The sequence below is a fragment of the Atta colombica genome, unplaced genomic scaffold (genome assembly GCF_001594045.1).
Source record: "Atta colombica isolate Treedump-2 unplaced genomic scaffold, Acol1.0 scaffold125, whole genome shotgun sequence".
In the NCBI taxonomy this organism is placed as follows: Eukaryota; Metazoa; Arthropoda; class Insecta; order Hymenoptera; family Formicidae; genus Atta; species Atta colombica.
The window spans coordinates 305,433-326,002 of record NW_017259212.1 but is presented as its reverse complement, the minus strand read 5'-3'; the positions used below and the strand labels follow the sequence as shown (position 1 = coordinate 326,002).

Here is a 20,570-nt window from a genome sequence, read left to right as displayed (position 1 = left end):
TATATATATATATATATATATATCATAAAATTTTTCCTCTCTTTTATGTATAGAAAAATTGGTAGGTCAAATAAATTCCGAATTTTTTTTTTAATTAATTGTAACGATGCGCAGAGAATTGAGACACCTTATACCGATGCTTCAGCCTCGAGTACCAGCCGCACGATGTGATAACAGCCAGACGACGAAATGCGACGGGCTCTCCAACGGAACGAGGGACGGCAGTGTGCCGCAGATCGCGGAAGCTACCAGGTTAAATATGCGTACCTGGAGCGAATTCGCATCTTGGCAGCACCTGGCCAACGATGCACCCTATTGGTGAATTGACCGGCGATGAGGTCATGTCCCCTCGTCTCGATATCGAAATCATGTACGAAGCTGTACAAACTCCTCCAGTTTTTCTCATCTCGGCGATTTCGCCAAGACGTAGATCACGCGGGACCACGAGCAGGAAGCATCTCGTGAGGCACGTGAGTCGCCAGGGATGTAGGAACGGAGAGGAATAAACGCGAGGACATGAGAAGAGAAGCTGTGCGATGATTCTCGAATTGAGAACGAGGAAACAAGAGCGTGCGCATGCGGGAGAAAAAAAACAATCGGGAGAATGATAGCACGAGCAGCAGAGCCGGACGACGCCGAGCGTTGGATAACGCAATCTACACGGTAAGCCCCGATTCTCCCCTTATCTTTTCTTTCGTATAAGAATACTTCGCCGAGTTTTAACGTTTATTTTCGCAATGGGCGATGGCCTGAAAGAAAAAGGTGATTTGCGTGATAAAATGCTACTTAAACAAATCTGCTGAGTGAGCACTAAATGTTCGCGATAGAACTGAAAACCTGCATAGACATAATTTTTATAATTAGATTTATGTTACTTGTAATATTTTTATGAATGACACGGAAAGAATAATTTTGCGCTGAAGTATCCAGAAATTTAACTAAATATAGATCTGAAAATAATTTTATTAGTCATTAAAATAATTATGTAGAACGCTAAACATTGACAATTATATAAAAAAGTTTTAACATTCTAGAAAAATTAGTTTAGCGTCCGATAATTATTTTAATGGTCCGAACAGAATTTTTAGACCTGTATTTAGTTAAATTTTTAAGTACTTCAATAAAATTGTTGGTTCTGTATACGCAAAATATAATATAATACATTCGATTTTTAATAATTCTATTAAAATAGAAACTTTTATATTGAACGCGTATCAAATTTCGAAGCACGTTTTGTAAATTTGATTCTTCGACAACTTTCACTGCCATACTCGTTTTAAGCTGAACGGATTTATTCAAGTGCTCGTATCCTTACACTCCTTACACGTGCTTGAAATAGCAAGTATTTTTATAGGCTGATCCATGCACGTACAAAGTATGAAATGAGAATTATGCAGTTATATACCGATGTATCATACTTAAATGCAATAAGCAGTAACGTCAGCAAGATGTTCTTTGCTTCTTAAGAGATTATAATATTTTCGAATTTTAATGAAGCATTTCAAATATGCTCGTGAGTACGTTACTATTTTCAAGTTCAATAAACATGAAGAAATATTTTGACAGAAAACAGTAATTAAATAATGAAAATATTTTTATATTATAATGCAAATAAATAACAATTTAAACTATTATTATTTAATTATTTTTACTAACTAACTAAAATCTTTATTTCTACAATGAAAACATTTAACTTCTTTTTCCTGATAATATAAAAGCTTAATTTGGAATTAAAATATCAGTTTGCTACATATTTTAACTGCATATTTTTTTCTTAAATAAAAATAAAAATAAATTTAAGGACAAAAAATTATTAAAACACAGTATACCAATCACATTTAACTAGATTTTTTTCTTTCAAACATAAAGTTAAAAAGAAAACATTACATTAAAACGCGAGAACTCATTGAACATTACAAAATGAAAACTCATTGCTTCCACTCTCTAAACTTACGACGACTGTTCTATCTATTTATGTACCTCGTCTCGCGCGCGCACAGACGGAATAGTACCACGCTCCCACGAGCTATTATTAACCGGCAAGTGCAACGAGCTTCTTTTTAAGCATAGTCGAAAGCTCTAGGAAGAACAAAACTTTGATCTTGTCATTATCTTGGCGTTTCGCACGCAAATTGCACTGCGCGATCGATCGAAGCATGATCGCGAAATCGCGAACCTCGCAAAATTTCGAATGGCCTTTCTCGCTGCTCGAACGCTTGAGACTTTCTCTCTATAAATAACGTGGTCGACCGTCGACGGCGTCGTGTGCGAGACAAGCGCGATAACAGGCCCGACCGACGAGGAGAGTCGCGCGACTCTAATCGCCTTAACGAAAGGTTGTTACCACGCAATGACATGGCACGCCGATTTCATTCCCTCCCGCATATGTTCGTGCCGCATCTTCTTTCATCTCTCGTTCTTCATTCTCGATTCGTCTTTGTTTTGTCTCTCTATCGTCGTGTTTATAGATCCATCGCGTCGTGATGCATGCATGAGCTATAAAAAAAAACAGAAAAATATCACGAACTTGAAAATAAAGAAACTATTTTCTCTAAAGACTTCCTTTTCGATTTGAAAATTACGGAAAATGAAGTGTTTGATCGACTTATTGCAGATAATAAAATAAGCTAGAAGCACATAAAAAAATATAAGCAATAAGAAAATATAAGCAATACTTAAGATGCAGTAAGAGAATCGGCCAATCACAGAATGTAAAGTAGTTCTCTACTGTGATTAGCCGTTTTGCTTACTGCTTACATCTTACGTTTTTTTTTATGTGTTTTTCGCTGTGTTTAGGTTTTGATAAACTTTGATAGTTAATGAATTGGATCCTAAACTTAGCTTTCGAGACATATTCTACAGCAAAATTTGAAATTGTGTAGAAAAAATCTATTTATAGAATAGGTGTGTTACGAATTTGATAGAATCAAGTTGGACGCATCCAATAAGCGAGCCAAGTATTAATCTTTCGATAAATGTTATATAAATAACGCAGAAGTCACGAGTGTGAATGAAGGGGAAACTGGCCTATGTGGTATCGTCGGGATGATAGCTTTTAATCGCTTTCCTGAAGGAATGTATGTATATTTACGCATACATTCATTCACTTTGTCGGTTTTTTCTTGTGCCAGTAGTGCAAACGTTGCCGATAGTGCAAACTTACTACATTTTCTGTCTGAAAGCCATGCCGCAATTCATTAACGATATTCCAAATACTTTTACTTTCTTATTCGAGGCAAAGGCTGCTCACCTAATAGGAAAATTACATCAATAATTATAGTTTCTCACTCAACAATATAAATGTAATATAACACAAATTATACGTAACAGCTGTTATATTGTTGCGTAAGAAATTATAATATTGTTGTTATGTTTATATTGTTGGTGCTTATTGGGTTATAGAGAAGATTGCGTATCATCGTTCGAAAATTTTGAAATTATGCAGGGTCTATAATAGGAGACATAAATCTTAAGTCATATGAAACCGATACAACACAGTTTGCATTCCAGCAATATTGCAGTAACGTAGGAAACGTTGCAATGTTGCTGCCATCTTCTGTATTGTATGTGAGAATTAACTTTCAATTTTTTTAATTAATCACACAGTCGAATGTAAGAAAAATAATCGATTATGATTGGTTAATTTCTTACGACATAAGACTCTTGTTGTTCTACAGTAACGGCAAGTATTTCGAATCATTTTCACGGCCAAAAAGGAAGCAAAGATGTCCTTGACACACTGCCAATTAGCACATCGTTTCGTGCATGCTGTTATAAGTATAACAAACAAAACTGATCTTTTCCAAGCCCAATATGTCCTCGACCCTGATCTGTCCAAACCGAGGTACTCGAAATGTATGTATATACCGAGACAGATTTGTATTCAGTTTGACTCGTTCGACGGCTCTATTCGAGATTTGCGAAACCCGACCCTGGTGCGAACGCGTTAACCCACTTCGCTCCGGTGCCGCTAAATCCGTCTACATTTGCCAGCACGATGAGCTTTCTCGCGATGTCGTTTGGCAATGGACAAAACAAATGGCTTTAATGCTTATATTTTCAGACATGTTAAAAGGAGAGGATGTAACAAGAAAAAAAGCTATGAAGAATCGCGATTTAAAGAGATGTAATTATATCGTAATTTGCAGATTTGCAAAATTCCATGATTTACACATTCGAATAGTCAAGAGACAACGAATAGTCTTAAATTTTATTTTATGAATGTATTAAGATCCTTCTGTGATGTTATATAATATCAATAATATTAATTTTTCCATAAATTCTGAAGATGAAATAAACATTCACATATAATATTTCAGGAATTTTTGGAATAAAATATACCATCTAAAAAAATTCATACATTCACAAATTTAAATCGGAGATATTTTTAGTTACCTTAAAATTATTAAAATTAATATTAAATTTTCTTTTTATTGTAATATATATATATATTAAATTATTTTTCTTATATGAATTCTAAAAAAAATTTCTTATTCTTTAAACGCTTTTCCGAGGTAGAATTACTTCAGACATGAAAGATTTAATTTCGCTTAAAAATTAAGTAAACGCGTTATGTCAATGCCGGGAGGTAACCATATTTTAAAAGTACAACGCCGTAGTTTGCCGTCGGTATCATTCATTACGTACATACATATTTATCCGTGAAGATATGTACAGGACGCCTCAAATGAAAATATTATTCTGGATTTCAATAAATATGAATGAAAATATATTTCAAATGGAAATCCGCTTAAAATATTGGAACTCTACATTAGCACTGTATTCTCTCGCCTTTCTCTTTTTACACTATTTGCTATTTTTAACACTTATTAATTTGATTATTATTTCTTATTACACAGTGTAACACATTATTATACTTAGATATTTCTTTAATGTTTGTTAATTATTGCAATATTAATGTATTAATACTTATTATTACGATATATTAATTATATTATTATTATTATTATGATATATTAACATTTAACATCATCGGGATTTTAATTTTTTTCTCGATTATATTGTTATATCGTTATTATACTCCTTATTTGCGAAGAGTATCTGGCACCGCTCGACAACATCCGGCAGTATATGTACAATTTTTTGATGCCAAACAATCCGATGGCCTCTTAACCCTCAGATGTACGATGCAATTATCACCTCGTTTGAAAGTTTTATACACGACGCAATTACATATTGCTCTCGAGTATAACACGATAAATATAAACCAGAATATAATTTCTCGGTAACCCGATATCGCTGTAGTTGCATATGCGCGATAAGAAAAGTTGCAGGAATAATTTTAATCCTTGAAGTGCATCAGAGGGTTGAACTCTTGTTCGCGAGCGAAACTTTCCTTATCTATACGTTTCTCAACATTGAGACAGTTTAGCAATGAATTGTATCTCCGGTGCGGAGGAAGTGCGCGACTTCTGAGATATCCTGTAGACATTATTCGAGGCGTGGTTGCGAGAAGTAGTGGCGCAGGATCGTGTACACCGTGCGTCCGTGCCGCACCGCGGTCACGCCGTATGGCGTACCACGCCTTGGTGATCACCGAGAGCGAAAAAGAGAGAGTGAGTGAGAGAGGGAGGGAGAAAGAGAGAAAGAAAATGAAAAAAAAAAGCTTTAAGACGTCTAGACGCGTGGGACGGACCGGGGTAATCTCGACTTCTCGACAACCTCGAGCGATTGGTGCTCGTTGCCTGCTTGCTCGCACTTTGCATGCGTTCTCGTATATGTAATACATATCTACGTACTCGACACATACATTCCGTGTCGTGGGGAAAAAGGCAACTGTTTTAATTGCTGAGCATTGTTAACCCTGGAAATCTCAGCCAGTGGTCGCCGCGACTTCTCCGATGCGTTTCAATTCCATCATGGAGACCAAAAGCGCTTTTAATCATATTTGAACCAGTCTATATTTCTTAATCATATTCGAACTAGTCTATGCTAACGAAAGGAAAAAGAACATTAAGTTTTTTGACAACGTCTTCTTAGTAATTATATTTTACTGATTATATTACATAAATTAAAAAGAAAATTATCTCTAACGTCAAATTAAACTAGTGATTAGTTTTTGAAACTGGGTTAAAACTCGATGCAACGACATGTTATGCATTTTAAATATAGATTGATTGGATTTACCATGGCTTGGAATATATCATTAATCCACTATTTTCTATTTTCATAATTGCAGAAATTTTCATCATGCAGATTCTTAAAAATATTGCATTTTTTTTATTGATCGTATCTTATTGCGTCCAGAAGATGATATATAGAAATTGAGCTTAAATCCTGTTTGCTATATATAACATACTGAAAAAAGTCTAGTAATAATGTAGCCTAGATGATGCCTTAGTAAATACAATGTAACGTAAATGTAACATGCCAGCTCAAGAGGATAACTCAACAAAATAACTGTAATATAATACAGTGTGTTATATTATAGTTGTTGAGTTATTAGAAATTTGGAAAAATAATTTCAATTACATATACTTATTATATTAAATATAGTAAATATATAATATTATAATATTAAATTAAAATTAAAATAATTAAAACAAACTAAATGTTTCTAAATATTATATTATATTTCTATCTATTACCAAATGATTGGTTACTTTTATTACGTTTAGTATTTTTACTAAGTAATATTACACCAATATACGTAAAGTAGTATTACACCAATATACGTAAAGAATAATTTTGTTAAGGTATTTGAAAATTTTATTGGATATAGATCTGAAAATAATTTTGGATATTTTTAGATCTGAAAATAACTATCAAAACAATTATATTAAAAATTAAAAAATGATTAGCAATATTGTAAACAGTTTTATCATTTTAGCAATCAATTTGAGCGTCATAGATTAATTATTTTGATTTATCAAAATTATTTTCAAATCTATTTAGCCAACTTTTTAAATACTTCAAAATTATACTTTCCGTGTATGTATATTATAAACAAAATACATTTAATAACTATTACCTTTTTCCGCAATATGTTCTACTACAATTATTATTTTGTTGCAATTATACTTAACGCACATTTTCGATTCTTATTTTCATGTTATAGATATTATTAATATTAGTCGAAGTTGCGCGTTGTCTTATCATATATCATTACTGTTACAGGTTTTAGCATCCGCGTCATCGTACGACCGGTTCATGAAAATCATTCAACGTCTACCTCCAGCTACAACATCAGTGATCACGCTCACCAATGCGGACATCATTGTCGCACGTTATTTTCTCAAATGTTCTCTTCTTCCTCCTCCGTTTCTTCATTCCTGGGGATTTCGGCCTGTGAACAGGAATCCGTCTTGAGCTTCCACCCTCGACCCAAATCTCGCTGGTCTCGTCATATCGGCCAATGTTATAGTTCTGTAAGCTTTCTCCATTTCTTCCTTCTTCCTCTTTTTCTTCTTCTCTTCTTTTTTTCTATCTTTCTTCCTCTCGGCACTGTCAATACTATCTTCTCTGCGGAACACAAATCATCACCCGTGTCAATTATTTTTTACGAGCATAACGGGAGATAGGAAACGCGTGTGGGTCTCGTGAGGTAACTAGCATTGCGAGATTACTGCGCAAAAAATTGTATCGCAATGTGCCTTAGAGTGCCTTAAGGAATTATAGAGGTTTGTCTCATATGCTCAGCATCGTCTAAGCAATGTAAGCTTATAAAACGATCCTTGCAAGTCTTTCTACGTTCTTTAAGCCTATTATTGCGTTATTTGAGCAATCGTATTATCGTTATCGAGTCGTTGAAAAGTTTTATTTTTAACAATTGCGAGAAACATAAGGCAGATACCGTTCGTAGTCGATGTGAATAGTAGTAGGAAACGACGAAATGATAACTATTAACGGCAGATTTATTTTGTGACCGATGCTATATGCCGTGTCTTTTATAGTTCCTCTTTCGACACGTACCGTTTTTATTCGATTAGAGAGCAATAAATCATAGCTTCGCACGGTGGACACGAAATTTCGATGGTCGTTACACCATACTGTTAGAATATCCGAATTGAGAAAATAAACGATATCAGATATATCTTATGAAGTGTTGAACTACTAATTTAAAGCGCAACTATACCTATATGTATTTTAACTATCTTTGGCTTTCACTTTTCACAAAGAATTTTTTAACGAAGATTTATGTTTTATATACATGTATATACAGAGTGAGCGTATACGTGATACATGTATGTACACACGCGTTTTGCGGACCATCTGCTTGCTTGAATCAACGCGTTTAAGCAAGTAGAATTTCAAAATAAATAGAACAAGCGAATGAACTGTGATAATACTGAATGAATCTATCGACATCTCGATTACATCGTATATGAATGAACGCTGAAACGTACGCAATCGACTACTATTAATTCGTGAATATATGTAAAAAGAAATTCTATAATGTACATGAGTTGAATTATCATGCTTGATATTTTCTTCCGAAATAACTTTGTAAAAAGCTTGTATAAATGTTTCGATTATGAAACGTCAGTTTTATTCAGGTATTCACGAATTAGTAGTCAGTGCGATCGCAAAGGCTCGCATCGAAATAGCAACGGCGGAATGGAGCATGAATGCTTGTGAACTCACGATCATCTTTCGATACTTTTTGGCAGCAAACATTTCTTGCCGATTCATTCTTATCTCTTATCTGGCGGGCTTCTATATATGAAACATCCTGTAAAGTTTCTTTGAAGTCACTTCTGACTCTAGCTCTTCCAGCATGTTCAAAACGCTGTCACTTCAATGTCTGTACCTGTACTTCTTCAAGCCTCTCGTTTGAAATTAAATGCATGTCTCTTTAGCTAGTGTGTGGGGTTTAGCACGGAAATACAATGCCACCCGCATTGTTAAACGAAAGCAATATTCGAATGCTCAGAGACCTGAGTTTTGCTTTCAGGAAACGAGAGGGCAACCGGAGGCGGCACTGCTTTCGCGATGAATGAGAGAGTGCTTTAAGTTGCAGAATTGTTGGAAAGAAACGTCGGCATGACTACGAGAAATGGCCAGACTCCACCCGGTGATTTGCAGACGCCATTCTACGCGTCTTGCATCAGGCTTTCATAGCAGCACTGTAGACGGAACTGCTTTCTCTGCTCGTAGGGATTCTTTGCAGTTCTATTCTTCAAAGTAGATAACGATTGATATTCCACTTTCGTTACGCTTTCTCAGCGAGATAGATTTTAACATCAAATCTTTCAATAAACAAATCAAATAGAAATTTATTATTTCTATTTTCTACTATTTCTTTTGTTATCTTTCCTTTCCTTTTCTTTCTATTTCTGATTTCATCTTTCTTTTTTTTTCTTCAATTCTTCTCTCGTTCTTTTATCTTCTTTGTTTTTATCTTCTCTTTATCTTTTAAGCGAATTAAAAGAAGCTACGAACAAATGTATTGGAAAAACGTAGATTGATAATTTTATTGCAAAGAAGCCAGTTTGTGCACCGGTTCTGCTGCTCCAGTTCAAGTTCGTGTCTGTTCGTCGAATATCAGTCGTTAGTCAATATAACGAGACCTCACGCTAGCGTGTGTATGTACATATATGCGTTATTTCCTTTCGAGAGCCGTAAGACTGATAACTTAAATCACGTACATAATGTAAATAATATACGTACTCATTAAGGATTTTAATTGCGTCTCGATGGAAATTTTAAGCATCTCTTATCTTACTGGACGATTACCGAGATATTTCTTCTAATAAGTAGATCACGTCTCTGTAGATTTTTTTATCATGTTATAAGTCCTCGTTTCTGTATTTTTATTAGCCACTTGTAATATTTAATAATTTTATGTGTGTATCTTCCAATATATACTAGACATACTATAACATCTATTAAAGTTAATGTTACGGCGTTGTTTTACCGAATCTTTTATCCGAATTGTGTGGGTTGAATATTATTCTATTTTTACAGAGCGTAGTCATTATATATTGTATACATTTTATCATTGTTGGTTGTTATTAATTAGGATGTACTACCTGAGTAAAAGTACATATGTTCATTACACTGGATCGTACGTATATACATACATTTGGGTACCACATTGTAAATATATCAATAAATATTATCTCTTTTGCAATAAAAATTATAGTAATGATTATAATATGATGATATTATCTGTTATTATTTATTCTAATTATTCCTCAATTCTCACTATCTCGATAACTTCATATAATTATTCTTTACTATTTATTGAAATCGTTGGAATTAAATTTGAGAATCGCATTGATATACTTTCGTATATGATTTTTATGGCCAAACAATATTCTCAATCCAATCGAGATAACAACTAACTTTAGTATATATCGCGGGCGATGATTTAAAGGCACAAAACTTGCCGAAGCTTGTCACACCAACGATGCTGTACATGCAGTAAGGTTCCGCAAGAATTCTTTGCAACGGACCGCCACTATCACCCTACAAATATACCAAATTAGACTCTATTCCAATCTTTTCACAATTCTTTAAAATACATTAGGATCTTTAAAATACATGATTATATTTAATAGTAAGAATATTACTGATATTTTTTAGAAGTAAAATTTATCAAATTTAGTTAATTTAAATATATTATGTGTAGTTATTCTTTATAATACATAATGTATATATTTACTGATATATCTTTAAAATTACATATATAAATTTCTTTAGTCTTTAAATTAAAATTGAGGACTTCGGAAGTCGAAATAAATTCAAAAATAAGTAAAGAGTATGGTGTATAACAAAATCCTTAATCTGAAGAATATGAAATGTTTTATTTTCAAAAATTTATTTTAAAAAATAAAAGATTTAAAAATAATTTTAAACAATTTTTCACCTGACAAGTGTCTTTGCCGCCTTCCATTATGCCGGCGCAAAATAAGCTCGATATTAAACCATCAGGTAGTCGCCGAGTACCAAGATCTTCAGCATAAGTCTTTTTACATTCATTTTCGGAAATGTAGTTCAACTGGACTTTCATCAATTCGTTGCTGCCAGTACTGGATTCTGAACAATATCTCACATTATATCTCTCAATATGCAAAAAAGGAATATAAATGATATAAAATTACTATTATTAAATTTTTACTATTATTAAATTTAACATAAACATGAAAATTAAAATAATAATAAAAATAATAATAATAAAAATAATAATAATAAAAATAGTTCCGTGGTTCTAAGAATAAATCAAATATAAATAGAATGCTAATGAAGCTCTGCGATTGTTGATGCATAAATAATATATTTATAAGGCGATAAGATAAATGTTTCTGGATTTCAATTCTCCTCAATGCGGAATTCAAGTACAAACTAGTTTGATTCCGAGTTAAAACATTTCCTATTAACTTTATTGATAAGTATATTTCAATTGTTTGCGAATCTTATCGCCTTATATATTATTTACGCATCAATAATCGCGAAGTTTCACATTTTACTTACTATATTTGTAACAAAAAAAATTTAAATCTAATCTGTAATAAGTTCTTTGCTTCCTGTTTTTTGCCTATTACCGCTTTTTATCTTTGCTCTTTTTGTCTCTTTTTCTGTTTTTTCTGTTTTTTCTCTATGTCGATTGAGATAAAAATTGATGAACTTCATACAAGACAATAAAAAATATGATTATCGATAAAACAGTCGCAAAAAAGTACGAAGTAAAACGCTAGAAACAGGAAGCAAAAAGCATATTGTAGATTAGATTTTAAAAGATACTGACCATAGGATGTTTTCCCAAATCCAGAGGCGATAGCACTTTTTCCTGGTAGTTGGGATTCTATTTCGAGGCACGCAGGTCTCACTTGAGGATTCAACTTCAATGGTTGTTCAAGCTTGAGTAATGCTATATCGTGGTAACTGACCGAAAATTTGTAATCTGGATACTTAATTCTTTCCACGACGTTCCTTTCCTGCATAGCACCGCCAGGAGTTAACAGATTAATTAAGCCGACTCGCACTTTGCTTGCAGGACCCCTAAGAAACACGTAGATGTAATTTAGTAACAGAATACAGTTTTTTCATCCATTTCTGCGTAACGTTCATGTTTCCGAGCAGCACATATCGAATATTTAAAAATTGTGCTTGTATTCTCAAAGAGCAATTGTAAAGCACGTCGTGACGTTTTAAACACGTCACTGCAAAGAGATATTGTTTGTTGTTGTGAATATTTGTATTACTTTAAAGTTGAAACTGATCGAATAGTCCTGCCCTAATATAAGTTTCTATTTGATATCCAAAATCGATGATAATATAGTAATGATGTAAGTGCGAAGAAATAATTGTAACAAAATTATTACTTGTCCGGGGATTCCATACAGTGCGCCGCTGTCAGAATAAAATTCTCGGAGATGATGCTTCCTCCGCATTGCCAGGATACATCTTTGCCATAACCTATCACTGCCTATGATATGGAAAATACTGTTCTGTTAATTATTTTGATGATTAAAATGTTACATGGAAATCTATATTATGTTATTATAAAGGATTCCAAATGACACGTTTTTAGGATATAAATGCATATAAAAGCAAAAATTATTGCTATGCAATGTGTGACAATAAAATAGCAAAAATTATTAGACAAATTACTTAGTTTATTTAACAAAAATATAATAAAATTTAATATTTGCAATTATTATTTTCTATTTTTAAAAATTATAGAGATATGCAAAAGTATATTTTACATATATATTAAAAAAATTTTTTTATTATATAGTTTATATTTTTTAATTTTATGTTTTTTCTGCATATTTATGAATAATTTTATATAAGCATAAATTTTATATTACATTGTTTACATAACATTATATTAGTGACAATTATATTAATCATCATCATTTTCTATTAAGTAATTAAAATTTAGAAAACAATTTTCATTGTCTACAAATGTTAATGCTTATATGTTTGTCACAACATTCAACAACATTATATTCTTCATTATTTTGCAGATTGCGATAAATACGTATTTGCTCTCACCATATGCGGAAATTCCGCATGTTTCGCTTGGATTCCGCCGATGATTAGAGGTGTCTCAACAACGGAGCAGCGGGAAACTTTATTCGAGTCGGCATTGATACGTAAAGTCGGCGAGTTCTCCATTTCGTAAACTAGATCGGCGTATTCTTTACATTCTACGAAGAAGCGAGGATTATGCAAATTGGAAATTATGCAGATCATAGCGGAAAATGCGTGGGAAATGATTTATGGTGCAATTACGATGTGAGGGAATTATGGGAACATATGGAAATTATTTTTATTATTAAATTCATTTATACGCATAATTCTTTTGCTGCAAAATGTGTAGTTCATTAATTTATTATTGAACGTCATGATTACTTAATGCATCTCCTGCGAAATGTGCATCTATTTGTATGTTAATCTAAATAAATATACACGCTTCTTGTAATCAAAGCACATATTCGCATAATGAAGAATAGTTCTATAATTATCTGCAATTACAAACTGTTTTGAAATGTTTTTTTGTGATTGGCCAATTAGTTAAATTTTATTTTCTTTGGTCAAGCAAATGCTTGGTCAATCAAATGCTTTGAAGCATTTACAGTAAACTGCAGCCTAATTAGAATTGATTTTCCAGTAACAAAGGTTTTATGGAAGATTTTATAAAAACTCGATTTTGATTTCTAATGAAAAATTTTAGATAAAATTAAAGACTTAAAGATTATTAAAGTATGGAGATTTGTGATACGAAAACTGAAACAAATAATTGCACATAACATATAAGTCTCTAAATTAAGCATTGTTCTTATTTTTTAATCACTTTTAAGAGTTTAATTTAAACAAATATTTATTTAATTTTGTAATTAATTGCTAAAATATTTAATATTAAAAATTTCCATCTATAAAAAATTAATTTTAAGTTTGGCAAGAAAATAAGATACATTGAAATCATGATATGTGTGCGTGATGTGTGTGATTCGAAATAAACAATTCTTTGAATCCGTGGATATAATGAAGTAGATAGACTAACTTTCTTCACTTTTTCGCGCCGCGGAATTCTTAAATAAAATTGTGATGAACAACACGATCGCAAGCTCTCTGTGCATGTTGTAAATCCACGACGTACCGACACTACCTTCGAACAAAGGCAAATTCTCGCCTTAAAAACAATATAATGCATAACGAAGTGCATGCGGATTGCTCGATGAGGTCGTTTATTAACGATTGATCCATGAATCAAAATGTCATTAAAGATATTAGCGGAACTACAAGCAATGACGTATCCGCTGAATTCTTCTTGGTGCATTTCATAAAATGTTTGCGTCTGCTTCCTTGTAAGTAGGTATTGTACCTTAATAATCAGTTATTTCGTAGAAAAACTGCGTTGTGTTCTGATTTAACCGCATATCATTACTCACGCTCACGATAAAAACATAATCTTCTTTTTACATACAAACACACACATAACATCAATTAAACAAAACATTAACTTAAATTTCAGATTTAACAAGAGATGTTTTAAATACTTGAAAGTATGTATTTCAAAACAATTTTTTTGTAACTACTAAAATAGATTATTATTTGTAGTAATTTTCAATATTGTATTTATTGATAAGTAAATCTTCAATTAACTTTTATAAAATAAAGATTTCTTTTATAAAATAAAAATTTTTCTATAAAATAAAGAACAAAAATTGTAAAATTTTGTTTATCACCTATTAGCCTGAGATATAATTTGCAAGAATTTTGCTAAGAATGCTATACCTTCTAAAAAAGCGTTTACAAATCCTATTTAATTAAAAATCATTTTATTATTACTCAAACACACACTACATTCTTCTGTATTATTATATTATACATCCTAGAATGCGTGAGACATAAATTTTACATTTAACACTTTACTTCATTCATAAAGATATTTCTCTTTCATACAGATGCATATTTTCTGCGAAACCATTAATTTATCTTAGAATAATTAATATATTATTAAACTTATGTTAATTGTATATTATCGTATCAACTTCTTGTAGATAACATTTAAAAAATGCTACATCCCTGTATATGTGTTTCGATCTTAATGAAACTGGCTTTAACAAACCCATCGGGCCTTTGGCAGCGTCGTAACGTCAATCATGATGGATCGAATCGGATTTGTTCCATATATTAAGTTCGATTTGAAGTGTTGAAAAATATCTAATCATTATTAGATCTCTAATAGCTTAGTAATATGTAATCTATAAACGAAATAGTGATACCATAAAAGAAATAAATTATATTAATCGTAATAAGATCTAAGTTCTGTAATGAATCACAAAAATTTCCAAATATCTGCAATTTACTCTTACGTTATAAATAAATCGTTTTGCGCGTGCGCACGCGCTAAACGATTGTCATCATAAAATAAATCAGACTGTTATCCTTTGTATCAAGACTTTTTTAAGAAAGTTACATACATTTATTTCAAGTAAGTTAACGTATTTCCTATTGAATGAATACGGTAAAAAAATTGTCGTAATATAGTAAAAATGCAGAATAATAAGAGATAGATATGACTAACATAGATACAATTCTAGGATTCTTTGCAATTATTCTAACGAAATTTTCGGTTTTTTCTGTGTTGCATAAAAACAAGATAATGACAATGACATATTATCTTGTTTTTATGCAACACAAGAACAAGACAAACAAGATAATATGTATGATACACTTGTATAAAATATTGTACTGAGGAAAAAAAGAATTATTTATTTGGCAAAATTAATTTAATTTGTTTTTATTTCTTTCGATAAATACATGCATCCTCTAACAAAAAAGATGAAAATAAACTAAATTAAATTAGTTTACATCTTTACATTTTTTGTTAGAGAATACATATATATTTAAATTAAATAAATTTTTTTATTTATATTGAGTAAATAAGATTATTTCCCACTAAATTAATGCTATTAATACAACATTATTTTTTCTATATTCAGACGAAAAGGCTGTAAGCCTTTTATTACCTTTTATTTAGCTTTTATTTACAATTTTAAGCCTTTTATTTACAATTTTTATTTCAGTATTTATTAAAAAAAATATAAATATTTTAAGTATGAATTAACAAATCCAAATAAGAAGTGAGAAATTGATTACATGAATGCATACAAAATCATATATGTACATTTCATTATTCATTGGATATCTGTGGAATTAATGATCTATATTTCCATTAAATTCAAATGACGAAATATAATGTAGGCACACGAAGAAAATTTTCTTTTAAAATTTACCTTGAAAATATGGTAGTTGTAATACATTATTTAACAAATTTTTATCATGCACTTCAGTAAAATTAATCAAACTGATTTTATACTTTATTGTAGTTGTATTAATGAATGAGAGAGATTTACATTAAAATTCTTCGAAATACAATATTATTCCACGATTGTCATATTTTCAAGATAAATTCTAAGAAAAACTTCTCTTCGTGCAGAGATAACTTTTTAGTATCGTTTTTCGTGACGACATGCATGATAATAATTCGCGGGAAAGATTCGCACATTAAAAATGGAAATTACAGAAATTACAACGATTTCAATCAAGGTCACATAAGAATTACAGAGGCTTCAATTCCTGTTACAGATCGCTTGCGGCACGCGACAATTCATTGCCTCTTAATTATCCATTAGATCGATTTGCTGAGATTTTCCTCCAAGACGTAAATGGAATCATATGTACGATCCACTGATTTATCAAGAAGTACATTACGAGAATGACCTCGTGGTTCATCACCACCACTGGGAGAATGAGCGATCGAGTGGGGATCGGGAAAAACAGAAACGTGTTAGACGAGGTATATCTTCCATCGCCAACGAGTCTTTGGGATCAGACGAGAAAATAGCGTGATCAAGACTGACCAAGGCTGAGGATGCCAGTGAGCGTGTCGATCGCTTCATCGTTATTATTATTGATGTTGGTTTCGATCTTGTCACCGACTCATGGAATGTACATCGGACGTGAGTATTAGTTCGCTAAAAATACGGGAACAAATATATCGAGTGCATTCTTCTCAGTGAATGGAAAAATCTTCCGAACCACGTGCTGTATAATAAAGAAAATCTATTATACAGTAATATGTTTTCTTTGTCTGATTATAAATGATTATATATTTAATACATAATTATAAATGTATTATTTGGTTTTGTGTAATTTCTTTACTTTTAATTTTGCATGCAAAAGAAGAAATAATTATTTGATAATTACGCGTCAAGCATCAACAATTAGTTTTGTGTTTATCCATGTAATATACTACGTTGTATAATTTAGTATTCGTCATAATGATTTAACAATTGACAATTGCAAAGCTTGTAAAAATACTTCTGACATTGAAAAAGAAGCTTGTATTTTTAATTTATTATAACAAATAAATCCGACTCAATCTTGTTAACAAGAAAGATTAATCAATGTTGTATCTCATTAATTTATATATCTTCAAATAAAAAAATTCATCATAAAATCAAAATGACATCAAAATGACTCTAAAATAATTAAAAGTCACTTTTCAAATTATAACAATTTATTTTAATGTTATTTTGACATTATCGCGATTTGTTGTTTAGATCAGTCTCAATTCTTTTTAGATTTATGAAAAAAACATGTGGCACGAAAATTATTATAAAATTTTAAATTATACTTGAAATAAATTTATGAAATCCCTTTCAATTAGTCTACGTAATTATATTTATATTTACTAAAATAATCTTAAATGTTACAACTAACTCTTTTCTTTTCTATAATAAATATTTTAAAGCAATAAATAATTCAACTTGAAAAGTCTCACATTAATATCTTTATTCTTAAATTTTTAGTTCCAAAATTGAATCGAAAAAAATATTTTTAAATAGTAATCATTAATTTTATCAATATAAACAGAATAGTCTGCAGCGAATAAGTCAATAAATGTATTAATGCTATTTATCAGAGCCAATACAAGTGCTAAAGTGTGTAACAATTCATTTATTTTAATTCTATTATTTTAGTTCTAACAAATTTTGATATAGAAATATTTATACAACTTTTTTTAAAACTTTATAACTCATCTTGTGCAATTTAAAAATATAAGTAATGATGTCGTTGAAATGTTTATATATAACTTTCTAGGTAAGTGAAAAATCTATACAACTAATTTCTAATCATTTTTAACATTATATTAACTGTATTAAAATTTGTAATACACAACTGTTTTATAATTAATCATAAAAAATTAATCATAAAACAATATCTTAAAGATCATATACAGATGTTAATATAGCTTTCGTCAATAATTACCAAAATTAAATAATTTTTATCTTCATATTTATCTTCATATATTCATCATTTATGTACATGCGTATAAATGTTTGAGATACGCCAAACATTATTTATAGGCATGTATATAAATGAATATATTTTTAAAAATGTGGTTTCGATTTAAATTTAAGATTTAGCTAGGGTGATTAGCATGAACTCCCCTTCCCTCCCCCCCCCCCTCACTTAACATGCTAACTCTGAGCTATAAATTGTCCGACAATTTAGCATTTGATTGTTATTCAACTCCTCGTATAAGTTTTTATGATGAATTTACTATAAACTGTTAAAAGTATTTTTTTCGTATTTTCTCAGAACTTTGTGCTCCTTGGATAGATTAATAATAATAATTACAATAACCTCATTTTATATAAAATTATAATGTTTTACAAACATACACATTATTTCTACACAATACATCCTTGTTCGCAGTTGTATAAATATTTTAAAATATGAATGAAATTACTTAAAAATCGAGTTAAAATATAGAGTTATATAAACGTTTCAAAAACATTTATATTACAAAACAATTAATTTATAAATAATAGTTGTAAAGACGTTTCAAAAATTTAAAATCTTGTAATGAGTATTATCAGACGATTAACATATAATGATCAGTATAGGTACAAAATCTTAAAATAAATATCACATTACTCTAATTTATACATAATTGTAAAGATGTCATGAAAACTTCATATGAATATTGTCTATCGATTAAATTTTATGTAATCATAGATGTTATAAAAACTACAAATAATTATGTAATTGACATTAATTTTTCTCGTATAATTTTCCGATATATAAATTGTACAAACGTTTTATGAAATTGTAAGAACTTTTTCATAATTTTGTTCATTGGGAATATAAAATAAAACATCTTCATTATGAATCTGATCAATCTTTGTTGTGAAAAATAGTCTAAATGTAAATGCTGTACAAACGTGAATATCATAACAATTTTACACTGTTATGTTTAATAAATTTCCAAATTCAATTGATAAATTCAAAGTGATGACAATAAAATGTCTAAAACGGTCACGTAATTCTCAAATTGTCTGATTTGATGATAAGCATAGGAATAAAATTGTCTGATTAGCAAAAATTTGTAATACAAATTTGTATGTAATATAAATTAATGTGTCTTTTATTTTCAGAGTCATGCACGATCGACAATTCATCAGGTAATTGCAAATCTTTACAAGACTGCCCAAAAGTATATGAGGAACTATTAGCAGGCAAAATGCCTAGTCAAACCTGCGGATATTTAGGTTTCGACCCAATAGTATGTTGCCCAGAAATAAACCATATCACTCAATCAACGCCAAAGCCGGTACAACAGGAGACTACTGTACGAACAAATACAATGCGACCTTTGAAATTAGATGAATCAAGAGCTGTAGCACGAGCAAGTAAGAAAAAATTTTTTTTCAATCTATTCTTTAATTAAAGATAAAGAACACGCTAAAACAACATTAACATTTATTAAACATAACGTGCAATTTTATTCATACTTCTATCTCTTCAGAAGAATTCTTTACGTAAACATACAATAAAAGCATACGGTCTCTTAAATATACATAAACAGGTTCTAGCAATGATAAACTAATAGTTTATTAAAGTAATATAGACATTTTCAGCAAACTCGAATGGAAAATGAGATTTCTGATCACTTACTGAGGATCTTTAGATTGATAATGTCAGAAGCGAGAAATTATATAATAAAAATTCTAAAATATATTAAAATGGAAATACTTTTTAAACAATATTTGTTTTTAATACGATTTGTAAAATGTGTCGAGAATAATTGAGAAAAAGAACTACATTTATAATGATAAGCCATTAATTTTTATTTTAGAATACTGTAAAAATACTCATAGTCAATTTCTTCAATTTTCTGAGCATAAAATAAATGAAAGGTGCAATTATCATTTTATTTTGTAATAAAAATCGTATTCATTTTCGAAAATTATATTTATTTTTTGTTTTTTTGTTTTTTTGTTGTTTGTATTTTTTATTTTCTAGTTAGCCAATTAATTCAATTTCAAATTCATCATTATTTATTGATTATCGAGACATAAAGAAAATTTTCGGTATACTATATAATTCTATTTTCTACCAATTATAAATATTATTTTATTAAAAAATAATTACATTTTTTAATATAGTTTGTAGAATTTTCTTATCTTTCTCGTTTCTGACGTCACAATTCAAGATAACTGTAGTGAATAAGCAGGAGCATTAAAATATTTTTTTCTTCTTTTGCATTAGCTTGATATTAAAAAAATATATTACACATACAC

General features: G+C 30.4%; 3 protein-coding genes across 4 annotated transcripts in view; 2 read left to right on the top strand and 1 right to left on the bottom strand.

Annotated features, from left to right (window-relative positions):
• Positions 1 to 9,202, top strand: part of LOC108694862 (protein phosphatase 1 regulatory subunit 3B) — a 34,132-nt gene extending 24,930 nt beyond the window's left edge. The window contains exons 4-5 of one of the 2 annotated variants that reach the window (XM_018204545.1): positions 146 to 663; positions 7,138 to 9,202. In XM_018204545.1, coding sequence (XP_018060034.1) covers positions 146 to 322 — 177 coding nt within the window. In that variant the 3' untranslated portion in view covers positions 323 to 663; positions 7,138 to 9,202. Of the gene's footprint in view, positions 1 to 114; positions 664 to 7,137 lie in introns of those variants that run through there. The other variant, XM_018204546.1, reaches the window with a different exon arrangement.
• A 1,030-nt stretch (positions 9,203 to 10,232) lies between these two features.
• On the bottom strand, positions 10,233 to 14,069 carry LOC108694860 (serine protease snake-like). Its single transcript, XM_018204544.1, has 6 exons — positions 13,976 to 14,069; positions 12,964 to 13,118; positions 12,288 to 12,391; positions 11,711 to 11,964; positions 10,832 to 11,001; positions 10,233 to 10,431 (listed from the first exon to the last, which is right to left on the bottom strand). The coding sequence occupies exons 1-6, from the start codon at positions 14,049 to 14,051 to the stop codon at positions 10,264 to 10,266; spliced, it is 927 nt and encodes a 308-aa protein (XP_018060033.1). The 5' UTR covers positions 14,052 to 14,069; the 3' UTR covers positions 10,233 to 10,263.
• Positions 14,070 to 16,579: 2,510 nt separating this feature from the next.
• The window catches only part of LOC108694796 (serine protease persephone-like), a 7,261-nt gene continuing 3,270 nt past the window's right edge, over positions 16,580 to 20,570 (top strand). Inside the window, exons 1-2 of the mRNA XM_018204461.1 lie at positions 16,580 to 16,940; positions 19,425 to 19,679. Coding sequence (XP_018059950.1) covers positions 16,853 to 16,940; positions 19,425 to 19,679 — 343 coding nt within the window. The 5' untranslated portion in view covers positions 16,580 to 16,852. The remainder of the gene's footprint in view (positions 16,941 to 19,424; positions 19,680 to 20,570) is intronic.